The sequence below is a fragment of the Tilletiopsis washingtonensis genome, assembly GCF_003144115.1.
Source record: "Tilletiopsis washingtonensis strain MCA 4186 unplaced genomic scaffold FA09scaffold_1, whole genome shotgun sequence".
Classification (NCBI taxonomy): Eukaryota; Fungi; Basidiomycota; class Exobasidiomycetes; order Entylomatales; genus Tilletiopsis; species Tilletiopsis washingtonensis.
This window is the reverse complement of record NW_020311998.1, coordinates 501,955-514,717: the sequence shown is the minus strand read 5'-3', so window position 1 is coordinate 514,717 and position 12,763 is coordinate 501,955. Positions and strand designations below refer to the sequence as shown.

The 12,763-nt window shown below is 66.5% G+C and overlaps 4 protein-coding genes across 4 annotated transcripts; 2 read left to right on the top strand and 2 right to left on the bottom strand.

Annotated features, from left to right (window-relative positions):
• Positions 1–1,295: 1,295 nt before the first annotated feature.
• On the bottom strand, positions 1,296–2,944 carry FA09DRAFT_327188 (Brix-domain-containing protein). The gene is made up of 6 exons (XM_025741303.1): positions 2,673–2,944; positions 2,541–2,608; positions 2,265–2,486; positions 1,686–1,958; positions 1,573–1,624; positions 1,296–1,515 (listed from the first exon to the last, which is right to left on the bottom strand). The coding sequence occupies exons 1-6, from the start codon at positions 2,899–2,901 to the stop codon at positions 1,355–1,357; spliced, it is 1,005 nt and encodes a 334-aa protein (XP_025601514.1). The 5' UTR covers positions 2,902–2,944; the 3' UTR covers positions 1,296–1,354.
• Positions 2,945–3,616: 672 nt separating this feature from the next.
• FA09DRAFT_292630 (beta and beta-prime subunits of DNA dependent RNA-polymerase) lies at positions 3,617–7,957 on the top strand (the record flags this gene model as incomplete). The annotated part of the gene is made up of 15 exons (XM_025740012.1): positions 3,617–3,667; positions 3,902–3,957; positions 4,012–4,081; positions 4,138–5,033; positions 5,091–5,572; positions 5,626–6,083; positions 6,139–6,168; positions 6,222–6,272; positions 6,327–7,267; positions 7,320–7,450; positions 7,510–7,582; positions 7,638–7,668; positions 7,721–7,787; positions 7,847–7,863; positions 7,922–7,957. The coding sequence occupies 15 exons, from the start codon at positions 3,617–3,619 to the stop codon at positions 7,955–7,957; spliced, it is 3,390 nt and encodes a 1,129-aa protein (XP_025601513.1).
• A 297-nt stretch (positions 7,958–8,254) lies between these two features.
• On the top strand, positions 8,255–8,701 carry FA09DRAFT_335864 (hypothetical protein; the record flags this gene model as incomplete). The annotated part of the gene is made up of 1 exon (XM_025743807.1): positions 8,255–8,701. The coding sequence occupies one exon, from the start codon at positions 8,255–8,257 to the stop codon at positions 8,699–8,701; it is 447 nt and encodes a 148-aa protein (XP_025601512.1).
• A 39-nt stretch (positions 8,702–8,740) lies between these two features.
• FA09DRAFT_327185 (thiolase) lies at positions 8,741–10,531 on the bottom strand. The gene is made up of 5 exons (XM_025741302.1): positions 10,307–10,531; positions 9,876–10,246; positions 9,236–9,687; positions 8,857–9,182; positions 8,741–8,801 (listed from the first exon to the last, which is right to left on the bottom strand). The coding sequence occupies exons 1-5, from the start codon at positions 10,361–10,363 to the stop codon at positions 8,784–8,786; spliced, it is 1,224 nt and encodes a 407-aa protein (XP_025601511.1). The 5' UTR covers positions 10,364–10,531; the 3' UTR covers positions 8,741–8,783.
• Between the last annotated feature and the right edge of the window lie 2,232 nt (positions 10,532–12,763).

Below are 12,763 nucleotides of genomic sequence, written 5' to 3'. Positions count from 1 at the left end.
CGCCATCTTGCATCCGCCGGAGGGTGCAGCGCAAGCACAGGCTGCTGTGCTGCTGCATTCCAGAGCACGCTCAGATCACCTGTCATCCTGTGCTTCGCCCGCTCTTCGCTTGACGCGGCGCCTGCGCTGGATGCTGAAGAGTCAAGGTGTGGCGCGTGCGCTCGCGAGCCACGGGCGAATCGCAGCAGCAGCAGCAGCAGGGTCCAGCCGCGAGGCGGCGGCGACGAGCGGCCCGAACTCTGGCCTGGGAGCAGTGTGAGCACATCGAGGGACAGACCCAGGAAGTGCCGCGGTCGCACGGCTCGTGCAGCTCGGCACGCTGCGGCTGGGCGCTGGCGCTGCCGTGCTGCGGGCGTGCGCCGGACCCTGATCTTGTTGGCGCACCATCCACGGCCCCCCTTGGCTGTCGCCGTGCCTGCGTCGCCGTGGCACGCGGCAGGGTGATGCTGGCGTGCGGCGGACCGACGCGCGTGCGAGGAGGGACGAGTCCTGCGGCGCTGCACGGTGTTGGCGCGCATGCAGAGAAGCGCAGGCACCTCCTTGCATGCAGGAAAGATGCATCTGAGGCGCGCCGACCGGTAGATCGAGCCGTCGGCGCGCAGCCGCACACGCGTCGCGGCAGCGCGTTGAGTGCCGGCGTGCGAACCCAGGGGGTCGCCGGCTGCCGGCACGGGGCGAGCGGGAGGGGGCCAGGCCAGAGCGGCAGCCGCTGCGTCTGAGCATCGCCGCATGATCGCGCCTCGGCCGGTCCGCGGCGGGCGTGCAGGCGCCGGCGCAGCACGCAGCGGGTCAAGTGCGCGCGCAGCGGTGCGCTGATCCTGCCCTGCCGTCGGCGACGCCTGCCACGCGGCCTCGCACCCCTGGAGCGCGCACTGTGCGCTCTGGGCCCGCTCCGCGTGGCAGCTCCGCCTCCGACGCAACACCCAGAGACGCGCATCAACGGAGCGCGGCCGGCCAACGTGGACGCAGCGCGGCGGGCCCCGACCAGCGCAAACATTCCACACCCACGCTCTGCGATGGCCGCTCAGTCGATCTGCGTCCCGCCACGGGCGTGCGTGGATGCCAGCTCCGCTGCTCGGCTCGCAGTCGGACTGCCCGTCTCCGACTCCCGGCAGCACGTGTGCCGGTGAGCGAGACGACCTGCGTCGTCGCACGCCTGAGCATGCCTCAGGGGGCATCGATCACCGCCGTCTTCTGGCCCCGCCGCGTGCGACACCTCCGGCACCCTCGCGCCGGGTGTCACGCGACGCAGCTACGATCCACAGAAGCACCACATAAAACAACGCTGCAAGGAGCACGCGGAGAATGGGCATGTGTTGCACGATACGACGGCGGAGACCGACGACAAGGGTCTTCAGGCAAAGACACGGTCGCGCGCCAGCTCGTCGGGCGTGCGCTCCTCCTCGAGGCGCCGGCGCTTGGCCTCGAACGTGAGCGCCGCCGTCGTCTTCTCCTTGTACTTCTGGCCCTTCTTTGCGCGCTCGTCGTGCCGGATCGTGTTTGGCGAGACGTAGCCTGTGGTGCGAGGTTAGCTGACTTCGATCCGGCAACGCACAGCAGCAGCCGACGCACTTGGGTTCTCGTACAGCGTCGCACCGCCAAACGAGCCCTCGAACAGGCGGATCTGATCAGGTGATCCGGTCGTCAGCAAGGAGGCGTGGTTACGAGCAAGGACCGCGACTCACCGGCGTCAGCACGAAGCGCGGGCCGATCTCGACCAGCGTCGGCGGCTTCTCCTCGCCCTTCTTGCCTGCCGACGCGCGACCCTTGGCCACACGACCCCCAGCCTTCTCCTGAGCAGCCGCAGCCGCTGCTGCCAGCGCGGACGCGCCCGGGTCCGTCTCGGTGGCCACAATCTGGTAGTTGCGGAACCAGATCTTGCCGTCGAGGATCGAGAACGTCAAGACGTGGTCGATGAAGGGCTTCGATCTCCGTGCCGTGCGCGGCACACCGAAGGCCTGCACAGCGTGTCAGCTCTGAAGGCACAAGCCAGCCGATTGCTCTCTTGGCGCTCTCGATGCCAGAGTGCGCCATGGCCTCGCGAGCGGCGAGGCACATACTTGTCTCGCGCAGCGCGGACCACTCCGACAAGCTCACAGCCTCGACTGATCCGTGGCAGCAGCAGCCACCAAGACGCCTGTCGTGCATCTCTGAGACACCCTGTATCTCTGCAGACGTGCACCTTCCATCGCCCCGACATCCCATCGCACGCCCTCTGCCTGCACACCCCACCATCGCCCTGCCCCCTTCGCTGCCACACTCACCTGGCCGAGCAGCTCCTTCATGATGCCCCAGTGCGGCACGTCGTCAAACGCCTTGTCGAAGCTCAGCAGGTGTCGCGAGCCCTTGAGGCAGTTGCCCGTCATCTTGAGCTCGTCCATGGTGTGGATGTTCTGCACGTGCAGCTTGGCACTCGGCCCGTTGGGCGTCTTGGAGGCCCACATGTACAGGTCGGTGTGCTTGCGCGCCTCAAAGTAGAGCGTGTTCTGTGCGCGGACGTCAGCACACTGGCAGCACACACGCCGCGTGGAGCGACGCACGTTGCAGTTGTTCAGCTCGGCGAGCTCGTTGAGGACGTGCAGGTCCGACTTGGAGTCGAGCTTCGAGTCTGCAGCGAGCGTCAGCACTGGGCGGCACCCTGCGCGCCGCCGGGGCGCCCGCGCGCCACGCACCCTTCTTCGAGTGCGGCAGCAGCGACTCGATGTCGTTGACGAGGTGGCGCATGCGCATCGTGACGCCGCGCGAGGGCAGGATGAGGGTGCGCTGCTTGTTGCGGCGCAGCGGGCCGGCCGACGTGGACGCCGACGCGGAGGCGCCGACGTCCGCAGCGTCGACGTCTGCGGCCTTGCGCTTGCCCTTCTTCTCGCTGGCGGCGGTGCCTGCCTTGAAGACGGATGCCATGGTGCTGCGTGGTGCGGTGTGGAGATGGAAGTGAGGCGACGACGGACAGCGGGCGCGGCGAGAAGATGCGCCTCGGCTGTCGGGCTGCCGTGCCGCACGCCAAAAAAAGTGCCGTCGGCGCTCGTCGGCCGCACGCCGCGCAACACGCTCCGATGCGCGGCGCCTGTGGCCGTGATGCGCGCGCGCCGCTCCTCTTCCCACCACGCCCTCGCTCTCTCCCCTTCTCGGCCCGCCTCCTGGCTGATCAGCTGCCATGCCTCGAGCAAAAGCTGCACAGCGCAAGGCGGCCGCCTCCGATGCCGCCGGCGCCGCCTCCGATGCCGCCGGCGCCGGCACGAGTGCCGCCGGTGCGGCCGGCCGCAGCAACACCGCTGCGCCGCGACGTGCGCCGGCGCCCGACTCGGCCAGCACGCTGCGCTTCTCGGGCAAGGGGCCCGGCACGCTGGCCTTCACTTCGTCGAGCAGCAAGGCGATGCTCAATGACGCGCTGCAGGCCGACGAGTACGAAGACGTGCCTGTCGCCGACTACATGGCTCGCCTGCCTGCGGCGCCGTCGCCGCAGACCGACACGCCGATGCCGCCGCCGCTGCGCGCCGACGCAGACGGCGACAGCATCATGGGAGACATCGGCGTCACGCAGATGCCCGGCAGCATTGCAGAGATGGCCGAGTCGATGGGTCTCTCGCGGCCAGGCGTGCAGGAGGACCTGCAGCAGATGCTGCTCAAGGGCGGCAAGGGCCTGACTGATCCGGTCAAGACTGTAGAGGTGAGTCCGGGCGGATGCGAGCGCTGGTGGACTAAAGGGCAGCATGCATCCGCGGATGCTGCTCGTTTGTTCCTTTGAGTGGCCTAGCTTGGCGCGGCCATGCAGCGAGTGCTTGAGCGCCAGAAGCGCTCGGGAATCTGCAAGGCGGCGCAGGATGTGCTCTCGCGGACACGTGCTGCAGCCACTATGAGGCTCGCTTGCGATGCGTTGACTGACACGTACCTCGCACTTCAGGACAAGTGGGAGCTGCTGCCTGCCTTCCTGCAGGTCAAAGGCCTGGTCAAACAACAGTGAGATGGCGCAGGCTTTCGGAGCTTACTGCGCACGCCTGACTCTCCTCGCAGCATCGACTCGTTCAACTTCTTTGTCGACAAGGACCTCAAGTCGATCATCAAGGCGAACGAGAAGGTCACCGTGAGTCAGGCGCTGTCTGAACAGCACGAGTCTTGGCTCATCGCGCTGCCACATAGTCGGACATCGATCCCAAGTTCTTCCTCAAGTACACGGACATCAGCGTCGGCGCGCCGGAGCGCAACGACGCCGACAGCATCTCCAAGGCCATCACGCCGCACGAGTGCCGTCTGCGCGACATGACGTACAGCGCGCCCATCCACGTGTCGGTGGAGTATACGCGCGGCAACAAGATCGTGCGCCGGAAAGGCGTGCTGATCGGCAAGATCCCGATCATGCTGCGCAGCAACAAGTGCTGGCTGACGGGCCGCAGCGAGGCGGAGCTGGCGCGCATGAACGAGTGCCCGCTCGATCCAGGCGGGTACTTCGTCGTCAAGGGCACAGAGAAGGTCATTCTCGTGCAGGAGCAGCTGAGCAAGAACCGCATCATCGTCGAGTCTGATGCCAAGCGCGGCGTGCTCGCCTCGGTGACGTCCTCGACGCACGAGCGCAAGTCCAAGTCGTACGTCGCGACGAAGAACGGGCGCATCTACCTGCGCCACAATTCGCTGCATGAGGACATTCCCATCGCCATTGCCTTCAAGGCGATGGGCATCCAGTCCGACCGCGAGATCCTGCAGCTCGTGGCAGGCCACGACGAGGCGTTCAAGGACATCTTTGCGATCAACCTCGAGGAGTGCTCGCGCCAGAAGGTCTTCACGCGCCTGCAGGCGCTGAACTACATGGGCACGCGCGTCAAGGTCACGCGGCGGCCGATGCAAGTGCGCCGGCCGCCGAGCGAGGAGGCGCTCGAGGTGCTCGCCAACGTCGTGATGGCCCACGTCATCGTCGAGAAGCTCAACTTCCGCCCAAAGGCAATCTACATTGCGACGATGGTGCGCCGCGTGCTGATGGCGATGCAGAATGAGAAGCTCGTCGATGACCGCGACTACGTCGGCAACAAGCGCCTCGAGCTGTGAGTGTGCCTGTGAGGCTGCAGGGCTGCGCACCAGCTGACGTCTGCCTCGCGCAGTGCCGGTCAGCTGCTGTCGCTGCTTTTCGAGGACCTGTTTAAGAAGTTCAACCAAGACCTCAAGATGAACATCGACAAGATCCTCAAGAAGCCTAACCGGACGTCCGAGTTCGACGCGTACAACCAGCTCAGCTTCCACGGCGACGCCATCTCCTCGGGCTTCATCCGCGCCATCTCGACAGGCAACTGGAGCCTGAAGCGCTTCAAGATGGAGCGCGCCGGCATCACCCACGTGCTCAGCCGCCTGTCATTCATCGCCGCGCTCGGCATGATGACGCGCATCAGCTCGCAGTTCGAGAAGACGCGCAAGGTCTCCGGACCGCGTGCGCTGCAGCCGAGTCAGTGGGGCATGCTCTGCCCCTCGGACACGCCAGAAGGCGAGGCATGCGGCCTGGTGAAGAACCTCGCGCTCATGACGCACATCACGACCGACGTCGAGGAGAAGCCCATCTTTGACGTTGCCGTGCTGCTCGGGGTGGAAGGTGAGCGCAGCAGGGCCAGAGGGTGACGTGCACCTGGCTGATTCTCTGTCCAGACATCAACATGATCACCGGCGCCGAGCTGTACCGCGACGACTCGTACGTGGTGTACATCAACGGCAGCGTCATTGGCGTGACGCGCTTCCCGGTGCGCTTCGTGCAGAGCTTCCGCCGCCTGCGGCGAGCCGGGCGCTTCTCCGAGTTTGTGAGCATCTACACGAATAGCCACCACCGCGCAGTGCACATTGCGTCGGACGGCGGCCGCATCTGCCGGCCCATGATCATCGTGGAGAATGGACAAAGCAAAGTCACGTCGGAGCACATCCGCCAGCTCAAGGCGCGCGCGCGCACTTTCGACGACTTCCTCACCGACGGCCTGATCGAATACCTGGACGTCAATGAGGAGAACGACTCGTACATCGCGCTCTACGAGAGCGAGATCATCCCGGTGACGACGCATCTGGAGATTGAGCCATTCACGCTGCTCGGCGCGGTCGCTGGCCTTATTCCCTACGTGCGTTGCCTGTTGCTGCGCCGTGTAGCTTTGCTCACCTTCTTCGTCTCCGCAGCCGCATCACAACCAGTCTCCGAGAAACACAGTCAGTCGTGCTCTTTGCTGCTCGCAGTGCATTGTCTGACCCACCGTGCCCAGTACCAATGTGCCATGGGCAAGCAGGCGATCGGTGCCATCGCCTACAACCAAGTGAGCTGATCGCAGTGCTCAGATCTGGCCCTTTCGCTGACAGCACTCTCGCAGCTCAACCGCATCGACACCCTGCTCTACCTCATGGTGTACCCGCAAAAGCCGATGGTCAAGACCAAGACCATCGAGCTCATCGGCTACGACCGCCTGCCGGCCGGACAGAACGCGATGGTCGCCGTCATGTCCTACTCCGGCTACGACATCGAGGACGCCCTCGTGCTCAACAAGGCGTCGCTGGACCGCGGCTTCGGCCGCTGCCAGGTGATGCGGAAACAGACGATCCAGCTGCGCAAGTATCCCAACGGCACGCACGACCGCCTCGCAGACGCGCCGGTCGACGAGTCGGGCGAGAAGCCGAAGCGCTACGCGGCCCTGGAAGCCGACGGCATTGCAGGCGTCGGCGAGCGCATCGACGAGATGGATGTGTACGTCAACAAGCAGGTGCCCACCAACGCCAACGACAACAGCGCCGCGGCCATCGGCGGCATGTCCAGTGCCGAGTTCAAGAACCAGGCGGCCACGTACAAGGGCAAGGTGCCCTCGTACGTCGATCAGGTGCTCATCACCGACGCGGACCAGGACCAGACGATTGTCAAGACGCTGCTGCGGCAGACGCGCCGGCCCGAGCTCGGCGACAAGTTCTCGTCGCGCCACGGGCAGAAGGGCGTGTGCGGCCTCATCGTCGAGCAGGCCGACATGCCCTTCACCGACCAGGGCATCAACCCCGACGTGATCATGAACCCGCACGGCTTCCCGTCGCGCATGACGGTCGGCAAGATGATCGAGCTGCTCGCCGGCAAGGCGGGCGTCATCACCGGCTCGCTGCAGTACGGCACCGCGTTCGGCGGCTCCAAGGTCGACGACATGTCGCGTCTGCTCATCGAGAACGGCTACAGCTACGCCGGCAAGGACTTCCTGCAGAGCGGCATCTCGGGCCAGCCGATGGAGGCCTACGTGTACTTCGGCCCGATCTACTATCAGAAGCTGAAGCACATGTGAGTGCAGCGAGGTGCGCTTCACTGACCAGCGCTGACGCCCCATCCTCAGGGTCATGGACAAGATGCACGCTCGTGCGCGCGGTCCGCGTGCCGTGCTGACGCGTCAGCCGACGGAGGGTCGATCGCGTGACGGAGGTCTGCGTCTCGGCGAGATGGAGCGTGACTGTCTCATCGGCTACGGTACGTCTCACGGATCATTGCTAATCGCCGCAAGCTGACGAGCTTTGTTGTCGCCTCAGGCGCTACGCAGCTGCTTCTCGAGCGTCTGATGATCAGCTCGGATGCGTTTGTCGTCAACGTCTGCCAGCGCTGGTGCGTCTGCGAGCACCAACGACAGCAACACAGTACTCACTGGTCTCCTCTGCAGCGGTCTGATCGGCTACAACGGCTACTGCAAGGTGAGTCTTGCGGAATCGCAAGCCAGCTCCGTGCTCATCCGGCCTCCCGCAGTACTGCCGATCGAGCAAGGAAGTTGTCAGCCTCACGATCCCTTACGCCACCAAGCTGCTCATCAACGGTGAGCGCGTTGCCTGCGCTGCTCGCACAGCTTCTACTGACGAGCATCCTCTTGCACAGAACTGATGGCGATGCAAGTGAGCACGCCCACCCGCTGAACCCCGGGCGGCTCTCAGCTGACACCTGCCTCACCAGATCGTGCCTCGCCTCGTCCTCGAGGATGCCGTCTAATCTTGCCTCTCTCCATACCGCCGGCCCCGCTCCCCCTCACACTCTGTACTGTACTCATTCAACGTCATGTATGCACCGCCTCGCCGAAGCGCGCCATCCCTCCTGCATCTGGGGTATTTCCGGCGCCGGCGGCCGCGCCGCGCGCCGCGAGGACGCCGTGCCGAGCGAGACGCGCTAAGCGCACGCCGTAGCGTGGAGCTATTGCCCCGCAGCGAAGCCGACCCCGAAGCGGCGCTTTTGACCTCTTGCGCAGGCATGCTCATGCGTGCTTCACCACCATCATCAACGCCGCTCAACATGCTTCGCCGCAGCATCCTCTGGCTCGCCGTGTGCCTGCTCGTCTGCCACGCGCACTCCGCCAGCGCCACAGGCGCCGGCGAAGTGCTCGTTGCGCGCCAGAGCAACCCGCAGCTGCCGACCTTCACGCTCTTCAGCGGCGTCGGCTCAGACATCGGCTCTACGTCGCCCGAGACGCGCGCAGGCCTCAGCACCCGCTCCACCAGCATCACCTCGACGACGGTGACACGCACCGACCCGCCGCCGCCGAGCAGCACGACGGTCGACGCCAGCTCGTCGTCGGTCACGTCGTCCAGCGTCTCTGCCACAATCATGCCTTCCTCCACGTCCCAGGCCGCTTCCGCATCGACCACGTCTTCTCGCCCCGACGGAGCTGCCGCAGCTGCGATTCCCCTCTGGTCGACACTGCTGCTGAGCGTCTCGCTCGCGGCGTTCAATGTGGTGTGACAGAAATAGCATTTGAATTTGCGGCTCAGTGCAGCATGCGTCTGAGCCCTCACAGCGACGTCTCCCCTCTGACAACTCTGGCTTAGATGCGCTGGATGATCTGTGAAGCCGCGCGTGTCAGCAAGCGTCAGGCCACATCCCAGCAGCCGACTCACAATGGCCGAAGCACCGCCGCCACCGTTGCAGACACCCGCGCAGCCGTACTCTCCCGGCTGCAGCTGGTGGGCGAGCGACACGACAATGCGGCAGCCCGACGAGCCGATCGGGTGGCCGAGCGACACACCGCCGCCGAGCACGTTGACCTTGGACGCATCGAGGCCCAGGATCTTGTTGTTGGCGATGGCGACGGCGGAGAAGGCCTCGTTGATCTCGAACCGGGCGATGTCCTTGATCTCCAGGCCGGCACGCTTCAGCGCAGCCGGGATGGCGTACGCCGGCGCGATCGGGAAGTCGATGGGCGCGCATGCGGCGTCGGCAAAGGCTGCGAGAAGTGTGAGCACGTCGCTGCGGCAGAAAGGACCAAGCAGCACCCACAGATGATCTTGGCCAGCGGCTTGGCGCCGAGCTTGTCAGCAGCCGACTTGCTGGCGAGCACGACGGCCGAGGCGCCGTCGTTGAGCGTCGAGGCGTTGGCGGCGGTGACGGTGCCGTTCTTGTCGAAGACGGGGCGCAGCGTCGGGATCTTCTCGAGCTTGACGTTCTTGTACTCCTCGTCCTCGGAGACGGTCACGTCGCCCTTCTTGTCGGCGATCACGACGGGTGCGATCTCGTTCTTGAACGCGCCGGCCTTCCAGGCGTCGGCGGCGCGCTTGTACGACTCGATGGCGTACGCGTCCTGGTCCTCGCGCGTGATGGACTGCGCCTTGGCCGTGTTCTCGGCGCAGTTGCCCATCGCCACCTGGTTCTCCACGTCGTGCAGGCCGTCCTTGACGATGGCGTCAAGCAGCTGCTGGTGGCCAAAGGTGGCGCCGCGCGGGGCGTAGTAGCTGCGAGTGCGCGTCAGCAGCGCGCACTACTGCGCAAACAGCGACGACACAGATGCCCTGCTCAGGCGCTCGCCGCCGGCTAAGCGCAGCTTGGACACAGCAACTGCCTGTGCACAGCCGCGTGTCACGCATACACCTGGTTCCAGTTCGCCACACCCGCACTGCTCGGCCCTCTGCACCTCACTCACGGCGCGTTGCTCATGCTCTCCATGCCGCCGGCAACCATGATGTCGCGCTGGCCGAGCATGATGTTCTGCGCGGCGAGGCTGATGGCCTTCATGCCGCTGGCGCAGACCTTGTTGATCGTCGTTGCCTCGGTCGAGTAGGGGCAGCCGGCGCCGAGCACGACCTGGCGCGCGGGCGCCTGGCCGACGTTGCCCTGCAGCACGTTGCCCATGTACACCTCCTCGATCTGCTCGGGCTTGAGGCCCGCGCGCTCGATGGCCGCCTTGACGGCGACGACGCCGAGCGCCGGCGCGCTGAGCTTCTTGAGCGCGCCGTTGAACGAGCCGACGGGCGTGCGCGCGGCCGAGAGGATGTAGACGTCGTTGATCTGCGACTGCGCGACGAGAGGGGTGAGCAAGCTGTGCGCCGTGCGTGCGCCACACACCCAACGCACCATGATGCGCTGTGTTTGGGAGAGGCGGCGGATGGCGGTGGCGGCAAAGGCAGACATGTGGCTGTCGGGAAGGAGCGGCGCGCGGCGCGTGCGGCGGTGTTGGGCGGGCGGGGCGGCGCTGTGCCGTGCTGCCGGCTAGCCGAGGCGAGGCAGATCTTCCGAGTGCCGCGAAACGCGTGAGGTGAGCGTTGGGGCGCGAGGCGAGAGGACAGGAGAGGCGAGGCGCGGCGAGGCGATGTGATGGCGAGATGCGATGGTGCACCACTCCAGATCAGCGTAGTGCCCTTACCTCTGGCGACCGGGAGACGGCACCGCCGCATGAGCGTAGCCGGCACTGCCGGGGCCACGGGCACGGGGCGCGGGCACGCCTCCGCGGCGACGACGGCAACGCGTCAAGCGGCGCCGCTGCTGCGCCGCCCCGCCCGGCCCGGCGCCAAAGACACAGCCGATGGGCGCACGTGACCCCGAATGGCGCAGCGCAGCGACGGCGAGCCGCTCCTGCTCTGCACCTGGCTGCATCGGGGATGCCATTGGCGCCTGCCATTGTTCAGAGAGTGCTTGTCCAGCTCGGCGTCGACTTGACACGCTGCGCACGGTGCCATTTCGGGCCGTCGCGCGGCAGACGGACGTGCGCCGGGGCATCAGATAGGCCTGCATCGGGCCGCTGATGCGCACAAGCGTCAGGCGAGATCTGGCCATCGTGCACCTCGAGATAGCGCTGCACCACCGCTCGGATGCAGTCACCTGTGGAGGCGAGACGCTCTGTCTCTGCGGTGAGAGGCGACGCAGGCGTGTGATCCGCGGCGCGCTCGCGCTGCCCGCATCGGGATCGCGCGGGTGCGGCGTCAGGCTTGGCCTGCTGGCTTGCGAAGAGCTTCACACACGCTCTGCGGAGCATCCTTTGCCAACGATGGCTGTATTCTCATGGCTGAGAGTCAAGCCCAGCCACCGCCGTAACCACGCCGCGCCCCCCGTGCGAAGCTGCTATAAGGGTCAGCATCAATTGCAGGCTGATGCATGAAGACAGCGGCGGGGTGCGGCCTGCGAACTGTATTCTGGGGTGCTGAGCGCCTGGGACGGGGAGGTCGAGCACCGACGATCGCAGACGCTGCTCGGGTGCGCACGGGGTGCAGTCGCTTGCTGCCAACGCCGCTGCGAGCTGGGCGCAGCGCCGTGCAGACGCAGGTGCAGCGAGGGAGCGGGAACGAAGGCACGGCGCGGCGCGGCAGCGGCGGTCTCGGCGCCGCCGCAGCTTGCTGTCTCATGCTCGGCGGCGGATGATCGACGGTGCGGCGGGCCAAACTGGCCAGACAAGCTCGCGCGGCGTGGGCGAGGCACGAGGGCAGCGAGCCAAGCGTGGTGGCACAACGCGGCGGCAGAGCACATGCGGGCGGCGGGCACCGCTGCCGCTGCCGCCGGAGCTGAGCTCGCGCGAGCCCCTTGCTGCAGCTGCCGCATGCCGAGCGCCGCCTTTGCAAAAATCAAGTGCCCTTGGACGTGCTGCGGCAGAGGCAGCCGCTCAGGTGCGGTCGTCCTCGCGCCTCGAGGCGCAATGATCTCTCGAAGGTCGATCGCGCAAGTCTGAGTTCTGAGCGGCTCACAGCGTCGAGACGCTGCCGAGCGCAGCGCCAGCGAGCACGAGGCGTGGGGTGCCAAGGTCAAGCCGGCTGCCCTGCTGCGGCGTCCCGGTGCATGGTGACCGCTGAGCCTGGCGCGCCCCTCACACTGCCCGCTCGCAGCTCGTCTTCAGGCCTTGTGTGTTCAACAAGCACGGCTCGGCACAGGCCAACTTCCCGCTGCGGACCTCAAGACGAGCTCACTCGCCCCCGCCGGGTGCCGAGTCGTCAGTCAGCATCTTCGCGCCTCTGCGACGTCTTGGGCCGCGCGAAGCCGCGGCATCTGCGACGAGTAAGGGCCGTGCCAGGCACCGCACTCGAAGTGAGACGGGGTCTTATGTGCGTATTCTATTAGCGACGAACACAGCGCTGCTGTTCTCTGTACCTCGCTCTGCTGCTCAGGCGCGAGGAGGACTGCGGCCTGCGCCGTCCGCTTGGCCAGCTTGCCCGCTGCGCTGCAGTGCACGTCGGCGCAGCAGGCACCGCTGCCGCGCACTCCGCCGTCCCCTCGTTCCTTCTCTGCAGAGCGCTGCGCCCTCTGTGCTGCATCTCCGCCGCCTTGCGTGTGTTGATCCTGCTGCGGCCGACGTCGTCGTGCTTTTGACTTCGCAGCGCGCGAAGGCGAAGCTTCGGCGCAGAGAGGTGCGCCGCGAGCGCAAGACAAGGCCGCGCTGCGCCCGCGCGGGCCCTTCCCTCGGGTGCAACAGAGCAAGGAGGGGTGCCGCGCGGCGCCGCAGCGGTGTGCGGCTGGGCTGCGCCGAGAGCAGCGCTTCAAGTTCTGGCCTGCTGCGGCGAGCACAACACCCACGCTCGCCCGTCCTGAAAGGCGCCTTGCACGCCA

What these genes read in the sequence shown, in the direction of transcription:
- FA09DRAFT_327185 (XM_025741302.1), bottom strand. Translation starts at nt 10,363, where the DNA reads ATGTCTGCCTTTGCCGCCACCGCCATCCGCCGCCTCTCCCAAACACAG. An exon ending in CCCAAACACAGCGCATCATG is followed by an intron (nt 10,247 to 10,306) that starts GTGCGTTGGGTG and finishes CTCGTCGCGCAG; the next exon opens with TCGCAGATCAACGACGTCTA. An exon ending in GAGAGCATGAGCAACGCGCC is followed by an intron (nt 9,688 to 9,875) that starts GTGAGTGAGGTG and finishes GCGCACTCGCAG; the next exon opens with CTACTACGCCCCGCGCGGCG.
- FA09DRAFT_327188 (XM_025741303.1), bottom strand. Translation starts at nt 2,901, where the DNA reads ATGGCATCCGTCTTCAAGGCAGGCACCGCCGCCAGCGAGAAGAAGGGC. An exon ending in CCGAGCTGAACAACTGCAAC is followed by an intron (nt 2,487 to 2,540) that starts GTGCGTCGCTCC and finishes GTCCGCGCACAG; the next exon opens with AACACGCTCTACTTTGAGGC. An exon ending in CGCGCTTCGTGCTGACGCCG is followed by an intron (nt 1,625 to 1,685) that starts GTGAGTCGCGGT and finishes TCACCTGATCAG; the next exon opens with ATCCGCCTGTTCGAGGGCTC.